The following is a 14181-nucleotide window of genomic DNA, read 5'->3' as shown; positions in this document are numbered from 1 at the left end:
GCCCAAAGCTGCGGCTCAGACTGTCAAACAAACAACATTCTCAAACATTCGACCTTTCAGTGATACTAAAATGTATCAAATGTTTGCCTAACCACTCAGTATTGGGCACATTTCCATTTTCAACTTGGCAAAAGTAGATATCCACTTATGGATCGACTGCAAAACATGTTTTAGTACAAACAGAAACATCCTTCTTTAGAATTACATGTATATGTTAAATCCAGTTGTGCATGCTAATTGTTCTGCTTATAAAAGGTTGTTAAATGTAAAGCACCTGTATTAACATACGTCATTGAGGTCTAAAAGTCTGAGACCTCTTTAAACAAGTGAGAAAACATGAATAAGCATTTTCACTAGCCTCAGACATTTGGACCCCACTGGACCCTATAGATTTTGTAAAATAGAATTTAAAAAAAAAAACCCTGTGCAATACAACTGATTCATTCTGATTCATTTGAGTATATTTCAATTATAATGATTCAATGCAGTTATTCAATCAAGCTATTCAATGAAACATGTCATTCGTTTCGGGAATCGAGCTACGCTGCTTGCGCAGTGTGTTATTGATTCACCAAAAAGAACCGACTTATTATAATCATTCGTTTCAAGAATCGGGCTACTTTTGTCACCCTGTATGTTTTTGATTCGCTAAAAAGAACCAGCTCATAAGAGCCGTTAGTTTTGGGAATCGGACTACACCAATCGCATTGTATGATTTTGATTAACTAAAAAAATTAAAGAACCAGATCTTAAAGGGTTAGTTCACCCAAAAATGAAAATTCTGTCATTTATTACTCACCCTCACGTCGTTCTACACTCGTAAGACCTTCATTCATCTTCAGAACACAAATTAAGATATTTTTGATGAAATCCAATGGCCTCTATTGACAGCAAGATAATTAACACTTTCAGATGCCCAGAAAGCTGCTAAAAACATATTTAAAACAGTTCATGTGACTACAGTGGTTTAACCTTAATATTATAAAGTGACGAGAATAATTTTTGTGCGGCAATAATAACAATATCTAGTGATAGGTGATTTCAAAACACTGCTTCATGAAGCTTTACGAATCTTTTGTTTTCGAATCAGTGGTTCGGAGCGCATATCAAGTCACGTGATTTCAGTAAACGTGGCTTCATTACATCATAACTGTGTCGAAATTTCAATAGTTCACGTGACTTTGGCAGTTTGATACACGATCCGAACCACTGATTCGAAACAAAAGATTCGTAAAGCTTCATGAAGCAGTGTTTTAAAATTGCCCATCGTTAGATATTGTTGAATAAAGTCGTTATTTTGTTTTTTTGCCACACAAAAAGTATTCTCATTGCTTTATAATATTAATGTTGAACCACTGTAGTCACATGAACTGTTTTAAATATGTCTTTAGCAGCTTTCTGGGCATCTGAAAGTGTTAATTATCTTGCAGGCCTCACTGAGCGATTGGATTTCATCAAAAATATCTTAATTTGTGTTCTGAAGATGAACGAAGATCTTACGGGTGTGGAACGACATGAGGGTGAATAATAAATGACATCATTTTCATTTTTGGGTGAACTAACTCTTTAAGATAATCAGTTTCGGGAATGGAGCTACACTGGACTCACTGCATTGATTCACTAAAAAGAACCGGCTCATAAGACTTGTTTGTTTCAGGGATCAGGCTACATTTGGCCCTGTCCCAAATGGCACATTTCATGTGCACTGAAGGTCTTGTGGACTTAAGCCCAAAGTATACTTCAGCCGCCCCACACCGCCCACATGGTGTAATTTTCTTCATCGGGAGGGTCCGCGGACATCCACACACCCTGTCCGCGTGCAGCCCAATTTTTGTGCGATTGACTTGAGCGCTTGAAAACAAAGTCCACCTTTATAATGGCTGCCATGTACATGCAATCATATAGTCCACGAGACTGTAGAGTGTCTCATTTGTCATTTTAGGTTTCAGAAGGGTGCTCACGAGCGCCACCTTTGCGACCGATATGCAACCTCGATTTGCGCTTTACCAAGCCAGTACTATAATGAGCTCCACAGCAGATTTCTGCCTGACTGTCAAAGTAGTGTTAAAGCACGAAAATGTGAACTCATAGTAAGACCGCAAGGCGCAATTAGGGACAGGCCCATTTATCATGCTTTATGTTTTTAATTCACTAAAAAGAATCGGCTCGTAAGATTCATTCATTTTGGGAATCATGCTACACTGGTCGCGCTATATGTTTTTGATTCACAAGAGCAATTCATTATATGTTTTTGCACTGTATGTTTTTGATTTGCTTAAGCTTTAAAGAACCGACTCTTAAGAGTAATTCATTTTGGGAATCAAACTACACTGGTCACGCTGTATGTTATTGAGTCACTAAAAAGAATTGACTCATAAGAGTCATTTCAGGAATCAGGCTATACTGGTCATCCTGTACTGTGTTTTTGATTCGCTAAAAAGAACCAGTTCGTAAGAGTCATTCGTTTTGGGTATCAGGCTACACTTATTGCGCTGTATGTTTTTGATTCGCTAAAAAGAATCGTAAGAGTCATTTGTTTGTAAAACATTGAATCATTCATGAATCATTAAATCGTCATAGATTTAGCAGCAGGTGAGCACCAAAGCACAGATAAAGGGAACTTTATAGCTTGGTATATTATGAAAATATTAATGAAAGTAAAAGCTTAATTTTGGGATCGATGCTGGGATGCTATAGGCAGAATTTCATACATGTAAATTCATTACTTCCTGAAGCATGGCATCAGATGTATCATCCACACATGGACCATTCAAATATGATCACAATTGTCTTCATAGGACATTACACACTGCAGAGGGATTGTGCTTAGCTGTTGCGCTGTTGGCCCAGTATTTCTTGTTACCAAAATCCTCTGGGCACATCGCGGAATATCCCACCGCCTCCACAGATCTCCTCTTCTGGATGCGGTGCAGCAGGATACGATAAGTTCCTGTTATTGGGCTACGACAGTCAGTGCAGGTGTTATTCTGCAGATGTGTGGCACTGATACCCAGCTCACTCAGATCTGACTTTACTTCCTGTTCCTCCACGCACAGGCTCTTTGCAGGGTCAGCTAGGTAATTGGGCGTCATGCTGAAAGCGGGATAGGGTTTGGGGTATTCGATGCCCTTCAGCCAGGAGCATATCATCAGCTGTGACACCGTGGTGCGGTCCACAGGTACGGGTCTCAGCATGCCTTTGATAGCCAGTTGGCAGGAGTCAGGGACGTAGGGCGGGATGCTGTACGCCCCCTGCAGGATGCAGCGTTTCAGTCGGCCTAAGTTGGCGGCGTAGAAAGGCATGGTGGCGGTCACCATAAAGTAGAGCAGGACACCCAGCGCCCAGATGTCCACATAACGGCCCACGTAGCTTTTGTCTCTGAAGAGCTCAGGCGCCGCATACGGCGGGGAGCCACAAAACGTGTTTAGAGTTTCCATCGGCTCACTGACGATACTGAAGCCGAAGTCGCCCACTTTGATGCAGTAGCATGTGGTGTAAAAAATATTTTCTGCTTTCAGGTCACGATGGATAATGTTATTTTCGTGCTGAAAAATAAACAGATCCGTTAGTTATACCAATTAAAAAAGATTATATACATTATAAGTGTAATAAAAGGAAACTAACAAACTACTAAATAACAACTGACAAAAAATATATCATCTCACATAATTCACGGTGAATATTGCTGGTCAGTATTAATTAACAATAACAATATTTAACAATATAACATTGTTCGTCTTTACTGCCAATAAAATGCAAACAAATATTTTCAAAATAAATCTTACTGAGCCCAAACTTTTAATTTTCAGTTAAATTTCATTTAAAAACAACAACAAAAAAAAGCTTTAAAAGCTTAAAGTTTGAAGGTTTTTAGTTTGAAAGTTTTAGTTTAGTAGCTCTGATAGATAGATAGATAGATAGATAGATAGATAGATAGATAGATAGATAGATAGATAGATAGAGATAGAAAGAAAGAAAGAAAGAAAGAAAGAAAGAAAGAAAGAAAGAAAGAAAGAAAGAAATGGGAAGATGATAGATAGATAGATAGATAGATAGATAGATAGATAGATAGATAGATAGATAGATAGAAATGGTCAGATAGATAGATAGATAGATAGAAATGGTCAGATGATAGATAGATAGATAGATAGATAGATAGATAGATAGATAGATAGATAGATAGATAGAAATGGTCAGATAGATAGATAGATAGATAGAAATGGTCAGATGATAGATAGATAGATAGATAGATAGATAGATAGATAGATAGATAGATAGATAGATAGATAGATAGATAGATAGAGTTAGGGTACTTCGAGTGGTTGCAAGAGTTTTATGTGGTTGCTAAGGTGTTGCTATGTGATTGCTAAGGTATTCTGGGTGATTGCTAGGATGTTGCTATGTGGTTGCTAAGGTACTTGAGGTGGTTGCTAGGGTGTTGCTATGTGGTTGCTAGGGTACTCAGGATGGTTGCTAGGGTGTTGCTAGAGTGTTGCTAGGGTTGCTAGGGTGTTCTGGGTGGTTGCTATGAGATAGATAGATAGATAGATAGATAGATAGATAGATAGATAGATAGATAGATAGATCTGTAATTAATTTCTGTAATTACATTTATAATTACACTGTTATAATTACACATTAACCCACCCTTAAACTTACACATACCATCAAACCTGTCCCTAACTGTACACATATCACACCTCAATAGCAGCAAAAGTGTTTGGGAATACAGTATGAACACAATAAGTATTTTTTGATGTAAGTACATTCAAATTCCAATTCCAATTTATTTATAAAGCACTGAATAAAAAACAACAACATTGACCATACTGCTGTACAAATAGTAACACAATGAGCAGAAGACAATTTTTAAAAAAGGAACACATCCATATAATTATATAAGTAATATAAAAAGAAACCTTAAAAATACATCTTAACTAGGATCAGAAGCAGCATATATGATACTAGCAACCTCCGCACTTATCTATGATTGAACGCTATCATAAAAAAATATGTTTTCAAGTGGCTTTTAAACTGACCGAGCGTCTGTACGTCCCTAATATATAACAGCAGGCTGTTCCATAATTTAGGGGCAGCGACCGCAAACGTGCGGTCCCCTCTGGATTTCATCTTATCCCGGAGAACAACAAGAAGTTTCTGTGATTGACATAGTAGTTAAGGCCACCTAATATAAAATTCCTAACTCTTAAGTATGAGTGACTCTTGCTGTTGTCAGGTCAGATGAGGACAAAGCCCTGCTGCTCTCACCATGTATTTGATGGCTGAGATGATCTGGGCAAATACGAGCTTGCTTTCCAGGTCTGACAGGCGCCCCCTGGTGGTGATGCGTGAGAACAGGTCTCCTCCACTGCCATACTCCATAGCGATGTACAAATGCTTACTGGTCTCAAGCACCTCATACAGACGGACAATGTTTGGATGGGAGAGTTTTTCCATACAGATGATCTCTGAGGCAAATATGTTCTGTGACTTCTTGTCGAGACGCGCCTTATTAAGAATCTTTACTGCAACACGCTCTGTGTGTGAGAGAAAGAGAGATTTGTGTTAAATCAAAGCGAGTTATATTTGGGAAAATCCATGTTATACAAACGTAGTGACCTTGTTAACTTAACCCTATAAAGTCTATACTGTATCATATTTAATGTTTTTAAATATGTGGCAAGATTCTTGAGAGGCCTCCCTGCTGTGTTGTTTTTCAAGAGGCATCTCACCAATCCCCCCCAAAAAAACATTAGAGAGGTTCACAGAGGGGGTGCTGTAAATCTGATGAGATTACATGAGCGGATGAACTCGTGGTCACTGACATTTAACAGACCCTGTTAAACTGTGCCGCCTGCCGTCAGGGGCTGCAAACGACAGAGCACAGCAATACATACACTCAATGATTGGAGAAGTCTGGCATATGTCACCAGAGAGAGTTTAAAGGGGTCCTTGATTATGATTTCACTTTTTTTTAACTTTAGTTAGTGTGTAATGTTGCAGCTTGAGCATAAACAACATCTGCAAAGTTCAATGCAAAGGGAGATATTTTCTTTTAATGATGTTTTATTAACAAAATTCGGGAGGAGCAACGTTCAAATAATCACGTCATTTCAGCCAGCTGTCAACAATCAGTAATCAACATATCTACCCAATCAGCATGAGTGAAGGCCTATATATAAACACAGTCGACTCACCCATATTCCTCGACAGTGTTTTCCAGCATCCCTCCACCACCCCGTCTCCTCACACTCACCTGGTTACTTCCTAACCAGAAATACGGGGGGAGTACTCTGAGTTCGGGCCAAATACCGAGCTCGGAGCCCTCTCCTCGGACAGCACGGCAAATACGCATACTATTACTCATACTATTTACTATCTGATTATTTGTAAGTGTGAACTCGTGAACAGAAATCGCTTTTTGAGGACTACAACAAATGGCTGGTAGGGACTACAACGAGCTTCTTCCTGGGTTGGTGACATCACAAACCCTAAAATTTACATAAACCCCGCCCCTGAGAACACACAACAAAGGGGGTGAGGCCATGTTGGGCTGCTTTAGAGAAGAGGAAGAGTTGTTGTAGTAGAGTGTTGTTGTCATGCCGTCATTTTACGCCGGACTGCTTCACAAACGAGGGTCAATTCAACGCTGGATTTGCACAAAAGATTAACATGACGGCACATGCTAGTCGATGAGTTGATTCAACTTGTAACTTAAAAACTTATAAAGTTGTAACTTCTTCCTGAGTCTCTCCATCAGTGTCGACTCCGGTTTGAACAATGTAAGGCTGAACACCGTTACTGACAATCCTCATTTTGGCTGCGTGAGATTCTCCAGCTTTGTTGTTGTTGAGCGACCGAAGCGCGAGCTGTTAAAGCTCCGCCCTCTTCTGGAAAGTGGGCCGGGAGCAGCAGCTCATTTGCATTTAAAGGGACACACACAAAAAAACGACGTGTTTTTGCTCACACCCAAATAGGGGCAAATTTGACAAGCTATAATAAATGATCTGTGGGGTATTTTGAGCTGAAACTTCACAGACACATTCTGGAGACACCTGAGACTTATAAGACCCCTTTAAAAATTACGAGGTCAAAAAAAAACATATGCAGATGATGAATCGTTCATAATAAGATCAATAACATGTATTTAGACAATAGAAAGAGTGAATTGACCAATACTCTCTCATGTCAATTCGTAACTACTTTATGTTTTTGCAAATTACTGGCTAATTCGTATTTGTACAATTGCATTACCTTTTTGCTTGATCTGCTTCATGCTTGCTTTTTACTAAAAATCACACATTTTCATATGAATCAAATCACACAAAATCATACAGAATCTGCATCTCGTAAAATAGTTGTTTTCTCATGAGATCAAGTTGGAGTTTTCATTTCATGCCAACTTTAAATGTCTAGTTTAGACTATTTTATATCGTATAAAATGTAAAAAACACTATTTTATTAAATAAAAATCTGACTTGTGCATGCAGTGGCCCCATAAAGTATTTGGACATTTAAAATATTACTCTTATATAGTACATAATTTAATTATTAATATAATTAAGTAATCAGAATCAGACAAAATTTTAGGAAAGATAGTACATTTTTCAAGTAAAACATTTCATTAAAAATGGTTAGGCTAGGAGAACAGGTAACTTGTTTTCAAGTGCCACTTGGTTTTATTTGATTTATAATATTTCCATTCAGACAATGTGGCATGAGTGTCCAAACACTTTTTTGGGGGCCCACTGTATGTACAGTACTGTATATCCAAAGCCTTCTTAAAGTGCCCCTATTATGCTTTTTTGGATAGTGAGTAATGTAACTATTTGTGAATGTAAAAGGTCTGCAAAGTTTCAAAGATCAAAGTGCACAATAACTGAAGTTATTGTCTCCCAAAAGAAACAACCGATTCGGAAATGCCTGAAACGAGTCGTCAGTAATTCCAGTCTTAATTCCTGCACAAACCAACAGTGTTTACTTTGACCCGCCCTCAAACACTGTAGTTAGCTGAGGCCTGGAAGTGTTTGGTTTGTGTTGTCGACATGTGCTGTGATAGCAAGTCCACTTTGCATGCACTTACAAAAGATGAGAATTCAAGCTCGAATTGATACTGTAAAATGGACATCATCATTACTGTTCTTATCACTGTGTATACAAGTGCTGAGGAAGCCTCTGGAGCTGAAATTCAGATATGGTATCGGGTGTTTCATTTCTGACCTCTGCTGTGAGTGGTAGACCAATCACAACAGACTGGGCCGTCTGACCAATCAGAGCAGAGTAGGCTCAAGGAAAGGAGGGGTTCAGACAGAGAGACTGAATCCTTTATTGAATCGTTTCAGACAATGTGAGAAAAAAGGGTGATGTGCAATGTATATTATGAGAAAATGGATGCATGTAAACCTATGGTAGTAGACCTCCAAAACAAAACCTTTAAAATAGGAACCTTTAAAATAGCATAACAGGGGCACTTTAAGTAATTAACACACTGAAATTGATCACTGATTGTCTCACCTTTAGTCAAAGCGTGAACAGCCAGTTTGACCTGGGAGAAATTTCCGGTTCCTATTTCTCCTCTGAGTTCATAGAAAGCAATCCTGCGGCCCAACATAATGTCATCTATGACCCGCTCATTATGGGACATGTCATAGAGGACCCTCTCGAAGGCTGTCTGCTTCGCTCGTTGTTCAGGTGTTAGTGCCGGAACCGTGCGTGTTTCTGGTTCTGTCTGTGCAGGTTGGGCCTCTGGTTCATTCTTTCCTTTTTTCCCATGTCGCTTCGCCCAGACATTTAGTATTTTGGTACCTTGGATGAAAAAAAAAAAAAAATCAGGATGATTGAAAATGCCAGGAAAGTAAAATTACTCAAATTAATAAAAAAAAAAAAGGATAAAAACTAATTCATGCATCCTCTATGGTAGAGAATATGAAGAGTGTTTTAGGTTAATCTGGCAGTCACTGTGTCTATGGAAACTTTGCAAATTCTGTCATTTATTACTCACCTTTATGTCGTTCCACACCCCTTTTTAAGATTAAGATTTAAATTTTTTAAAATTAAGATATTTTTGATGAAACCCGATGGCTCAGTGAGTCCTGCATTGCCAGCAAGATAATTAACACTTTCAGATGCCCAGAAAGCTACTAAAGACATATTTAAAACAGTTCATGTGACTACAGTGGTTCAACCTTAATGTTATGAAGCGACGAGAATACTTTTTGTGCGCCAAAAAAACAAAATAACGACTTTATTCAACAATATCTAGTGATGGGTGATTTCTAAACACTGCTTTATGAAGCTTCACGAATCTTTTGTTTCGAATCAGCGGCTCAGAGCACCAAAGTCACGTGATTTCAGCAGTTTGATACGCGATCTGAATCACTGATTCGAAACAAAAGATTCGTAAAGCTTCGAAGCTTCATGAAGCTTAGTATTCTTGTCGCTTTATAACATTAAGGTTGAACCACTGTAGTCACATGAACTGTTTTAAATATGTTTTTAGCATCTTTCTGGGCATCTGAAAGTGTTAATTAACTTGCTGGGAATAGCTGCCTCACTGAGCCATCGGATTTGATCAAAAATATCTTAATTTGTGTTCTGAAGATGATCAAAGGTCTTACGGGTGTGGAACGACATGAGGGTAAGACATTATTTTCATTTTCGGGTGAACTAACTCTTTAAAAAATGAAAACTGAGATAAACTGAGAACTAAAACGTGACAAAACCCAGCCTCCACGGAAACAAACAGACTATCCATAACAAGAATCAACTTAAATGGACTACATTAATTTATACCATCAAAACCATTTATTTAGAGTACGGAAGCCCTCCTTTTGATTTAGTAATTGTTTAAATACAAAAATAATTATAAAATAAGTGTAAGCCTTTAAATTAAGGTTTTTATAAATCAATAATAAAAAAAAAGGTTTTATTGGTAAATGTCTAGAAATCTAAAAGCAATGGCCATGTCAGACTGGGACACTTCCTCCTAATGACCTTCCATGTTGGAGGAAAGGTTTACAGAGGCTTAACCTTTCATAGATGGGGTGAACAGGGATCATGACACTGATGTAGGAAATCTGCTTGTAATAGTCTAGACTCTATAGAATAGAACATTGAGGTCAATACAATATAGTCATTTTTATGCCATACAAAACTGCAATAATTCAATGTCTTATTATATATATTTTTAAAATTTACTTTAAAAATATCCTCAATTATGATCACTATTATAAAGTAAGTGGCCAAAAGTGAAAACTGACATCTGCACTCTTTATTCGAATATTATTGCAAATGTGTTAAAGATTTTGTGAGCATATTGCGTAGTTGTGCTTGGAGTCGATTGTTTTATTTGTGATAACTCAATGAAACATGCCAATAATATAATAATTTTGGGCCAGGCTTTCCTAATATTTAAAAAACACTAAATATTTTCCTCTTATTTTGATGGTTTAATCAAACTTGTCGAGTCATTAAAAACAAATATCCCCTCTGGATGTCACTTTTGGCCACTACTGTATGAGAGGTTAAAGTTTAAAAATGACTAGTATAACCCTACACCTACTTATTCATTAAAGACCTAAACCTAAAATGAGACGTGCATGACATATTGAAATTACATGCTGAACACCCTTTTGAAATATCACAAAATTGAAATGTTATTTTTGAAGATCTCTTCTTCTGATCACAAATTTAGCTTGACATACTTAAAAGTCGCATCTCTCTAGATGTTCTTGTATAATCCTAATCCATGACTGCATGTCCTTTCTATTTTAGTTCAAATGTCCAGTATGTCAGCGTTGGAGGCAAGATCAGCCTTGTAAGTCTGAATAGGAAAGTCCTTAAGCAGGGTGGATTAGGAGCCTTTTTAAGACCATGCATCACAAGTTGCAGACTCGACACGCTTCTAAAAATACACAGAATATCCACTGAACTACTTTCAATATCAGTAATACCAAAAACTACAGGAAGAAAAAAAATAGCTGGGAATGAATAAGACTTAACTGAATGAACTACTTTTAATTAGTGGCTTTTGCTGCTTTTAATACAAAGTTATTGCATTGTAATAACATTAAGTGTTGTAAATTTCACTTAAACTATACAAAATTACAACATGTTTTTTCTTCTTGTCCACCAAATATAATAACATTAAAATAACATACATCTTAATGTTTATTTAATGGACTCACTTTTGTACTGTAAGACCCTTCACCGTCTTTAACAAACCAATATCTGCAGATCAAAACAGTGTTTAGTGTTGAAATGAAAGATTTTTTATTTGTCAATGAAACAGTGATTACATCTCAAACACATGCACTGTATGCAGATAATAGAGGATCACATTTGTCTTGTAATAAAAAAATCTTTCATTATCTTTTTTCAGTTGTTCATAATCTATGCAACTATGTGTACTACAGCACATAAAAGAGGTCTAACATGGCACAGAATAATTAAAACATTGAGATGGTGCCTTTCAAAAGAACACTTAAAAATGGCCAATATGGTTCAGTGAATAAGATCTTATATTTGCCCTCCCTTACTGTTTGATTAAAAACTCTCCATTAATGAAGAAATAAACCTTACCTGGTAGCTGTGGATCCTTCATGCTGGTGTCTATATGAATGAATGCAGAGGACAGTACGACAACCTCTCATTCTAGCCTTTAATCCTCCACCGATCACCAGTGCTCAATCCAATTAGAAGAATGTAATAATATCCAAACTGCAACACACCTCAATGAAGCTGCACTGTAAAAAGTAATACGCTATATCTACTCCATACAATTCTGGCAACAGATTACACACAATATTATTAATTAAATTCAACAAATAGAATTGAGTTAGAATCAAATTAATTCCTTAAATGTCAACCATTTAAAACGAGTAAAATTTAAGTAAAATTTAAACAAAAACATCTGAATAGCAGGCAGACGTCAAAGATGAATTAAGAACTCTTTATTTTTTATTGCCAACATTGAAGACACCTGATGATAATGAGCAGAATCACTGAAGGAAAGAGAAGCACATGAATTAACAGAGGTTTAGATGTTGATGTTGATGTTATTGAAAATGTTTGGTCGTCATTATGGTGATCAGTGTTTCATTTAGTTGGGCCGTTTGACTCTTTGCTTTTTATGTCAGTTTGTGGTTTTTGTAACGGTGTTTGCTAATTTTATACATTTTAAATGGTTGACTTTTAAGAAATTAAAATCATTAATTCTAACTCAATTCTTATATGTTACATTTAATTAATAATATTGCTTGTAATCTGTTGCCACAATGTTATTGAGTAGATAGAGCATATTACTTTTTACAGTGTGTGCAAATACTGCTTGCAAACATCCTACTCATACAAAAAGTACTATTGTGATGGTAACAGATGGTAATAACATACTTGATATAGGGAAGACCAGTAAATGTGATTTTAAACATCTAGTTCAAAACTGTGCTAAATTTAAAACATTTTTAAAACAATCTTCCAATATCATCATATAAAAGTCTAGTTGGGGCAGGTTGTCACTTGGGGAAAGTCATATGTATTGCATTATTATTAGTTAAATTACACTTCACTAATACCAATTTTTCTTGGCCAAAACAATGGTCTTATATTTTTATATATATATATTACTGTTTAATTTTAGCTGAAAAAAACATAATTAAACTGAAACAGACTGAAAAGACTAAGTTTAATGGCAGGTTCCCATTTTGTGACAATTTATACTCCATAACGGTATCTTATTTCCTGAGCAATAATGGTAGAAGAGTTTAACTTCAAAATGCAGGCCGTGGCTTTTGAAAATATTTTGTCAATAAAAACATTTATTTATTTATTTATTTATTTATTTACATAAATTCCTCAAAAAAAAATTCTTGGTCATATGGGAAACAAAACCATTTTTGTATACCCCAAGAATACATATAAGGGGGTCAAACTGACCCATTATTATTAAAGTCCCCCTGAAATCAAAATTTAAGTTTTTTAGCTTTTAGTATTAATATGTTAGTCTTAAGTTTATGAATAAGCTGGTGTGTTCCAAAACAATGACAAAATTCGCATTTAGGAGATATAAGCATTCAAAACGTACAGTCTCTCACTTCTGCTAAAATGGATCACAGATTGTCATGGCACTTCAGCTTCTCATCAAATCTTCTATCCAATCAAATGCTCTCTAGAATCTGAAGTCCCGCCCCTTCCTACACTATAAACAGATGCTGAAGCTGCAGCTGAAATCGGTCATTTGTTCACACATTTACTATTTTCTACATGGTGAATGGCACATAGTGCACTATATAGAGAATAGGGAACGATTCAGACAGTGTAAATATGCTTTCCATTGAGGTGAATGAAGTCCGTTTTTGTGTTAGCATCACGTGAACCACCGCAGCGCAAGCACAGTCTGCTCCGGTCCAGAGACACGAGAGCACAGAGCGGATCATATCTGCGAGTCGGCACAGACCACAAAACGTATTGGACCCATTTGAATTCTGCACAGAATACTGTATTTTAAAGCGATATAGAGGAGATTAGGAGGAGAAACGGTTAGAGATTAGAAGGAAACCAAAGCTTTACCAAGCTCAGCGGCTCTGGCCGAGCTGTAATATAAATTAAATATAAATGAATACCCCTTAACGTTTTTTTCTGTGAAAAAAAATTCTTCACGCCTTAAAATAGCTTGAATGCAACTCTACACCCTTGCCTTATTTAATTTACTTAGATCAATGAATATGCAAATTAGCCCCGCCTCCACTCGCTCACGCCAGCTCAGAGAATCCACTCGGTCAACTTACTGAGATAAACGCTGCACAATGTTATCACTCTTACAACATCAGACACATAACGGTAATTAATAAAGTCATCAAACAGCTAATAATGTGTTGCTAATGTTACACAAACCATGTTACGGTTCACCATGTCAGAGTCAGACAGCTGCTAACAATCAGTATCCTACAAACACTTTAACAATGTCGGTGGAGAAACGCATATAGTTCATCATAACATCGTAATATACATCATACACCCGCCATTTTGTTAAATCTACACGATTTTTCATATCAACAGAAAAATATACCAGGATAACCTGGCTTCTCTCGAGACTCCCCTTCTAGTTCGCTGTTAATGATATGCTAAATCCCGCCGGCACGTTGACGTGATTGGAAGGTAGTTTGTGACGTCAGAAACACCAGC

The 14181-nt window shown here is 36.9% G+C and overlaps 1 protein-coding gene across 1 annotated transcript; it reads right to left on the bottom strand.

Moving 5' to 3' along the window:
- Window positions 1–2792: 2792 nt before the first annotated feature.
- On the bottom strand, window positions 2793–11602 carry LOC127522576 (serine/threonine-protein kinase NIM1). The gene is made up of 4 exons (XM_051912700.1): window positions 11581–11602; window positions 8515–8805; window positions 5269–5537; window positions 2793–3545 (listed from the first exon to the last, which is right to left on the bottom strand). Exons 1-4 carry the CDS (start codon window positions 11600–11602, stop codon window positions 2793–2795), a joined length of 1335 nt encoding a protein of 444 aa, XP_051768660.1.
- Window positions 11603–14181: the final 2579 nt, after the last annotated feature.

Source organism: Ctenopharyngodon idella, chromosome 11 (genome assembly GCF_019924925.1).
Source record: "Ctenopharyngodon idella isolate HZGC_01 chromosome 11, HZGC01, whole genome shotgun sequence".
Taxonomy (NCBI): domain Eukaryota; kingdom Metazoa; phylum Chordata; class Actinopteri; order Cypriniformes; family Xenocyprididae; genus Ctenopharyngodon; species Ctenopharyngodon idella.
The sequence above is the reverse complement of the archived record's forward strand: the minus strand, read 5'-3'. Positions and strand labels throughout refer to the sequence as shown.

Bases quoted from the DNA above. Each gene is read 5' to 3' on its own strand.
- LOC127522576 (XM_051912700.1), bottom strand. From the start codon at position 11,602: ATGAAGGATCCACAGCTACCAG. The intron at 8,806-11,580 runs GTAAGGTTTATT...TTTTCATCCAAG, and splicing joins GAAGGATCCACAGCTACCAG to GTACCAAAATACTAAATGTC. The intron at 3,546-5,268 runs GTGAGAGCAGCA...TTTATTTTTCAG, and splicing joins TCTCAGCCATCAAATACATG to CACGAAAATAACATTATCCA.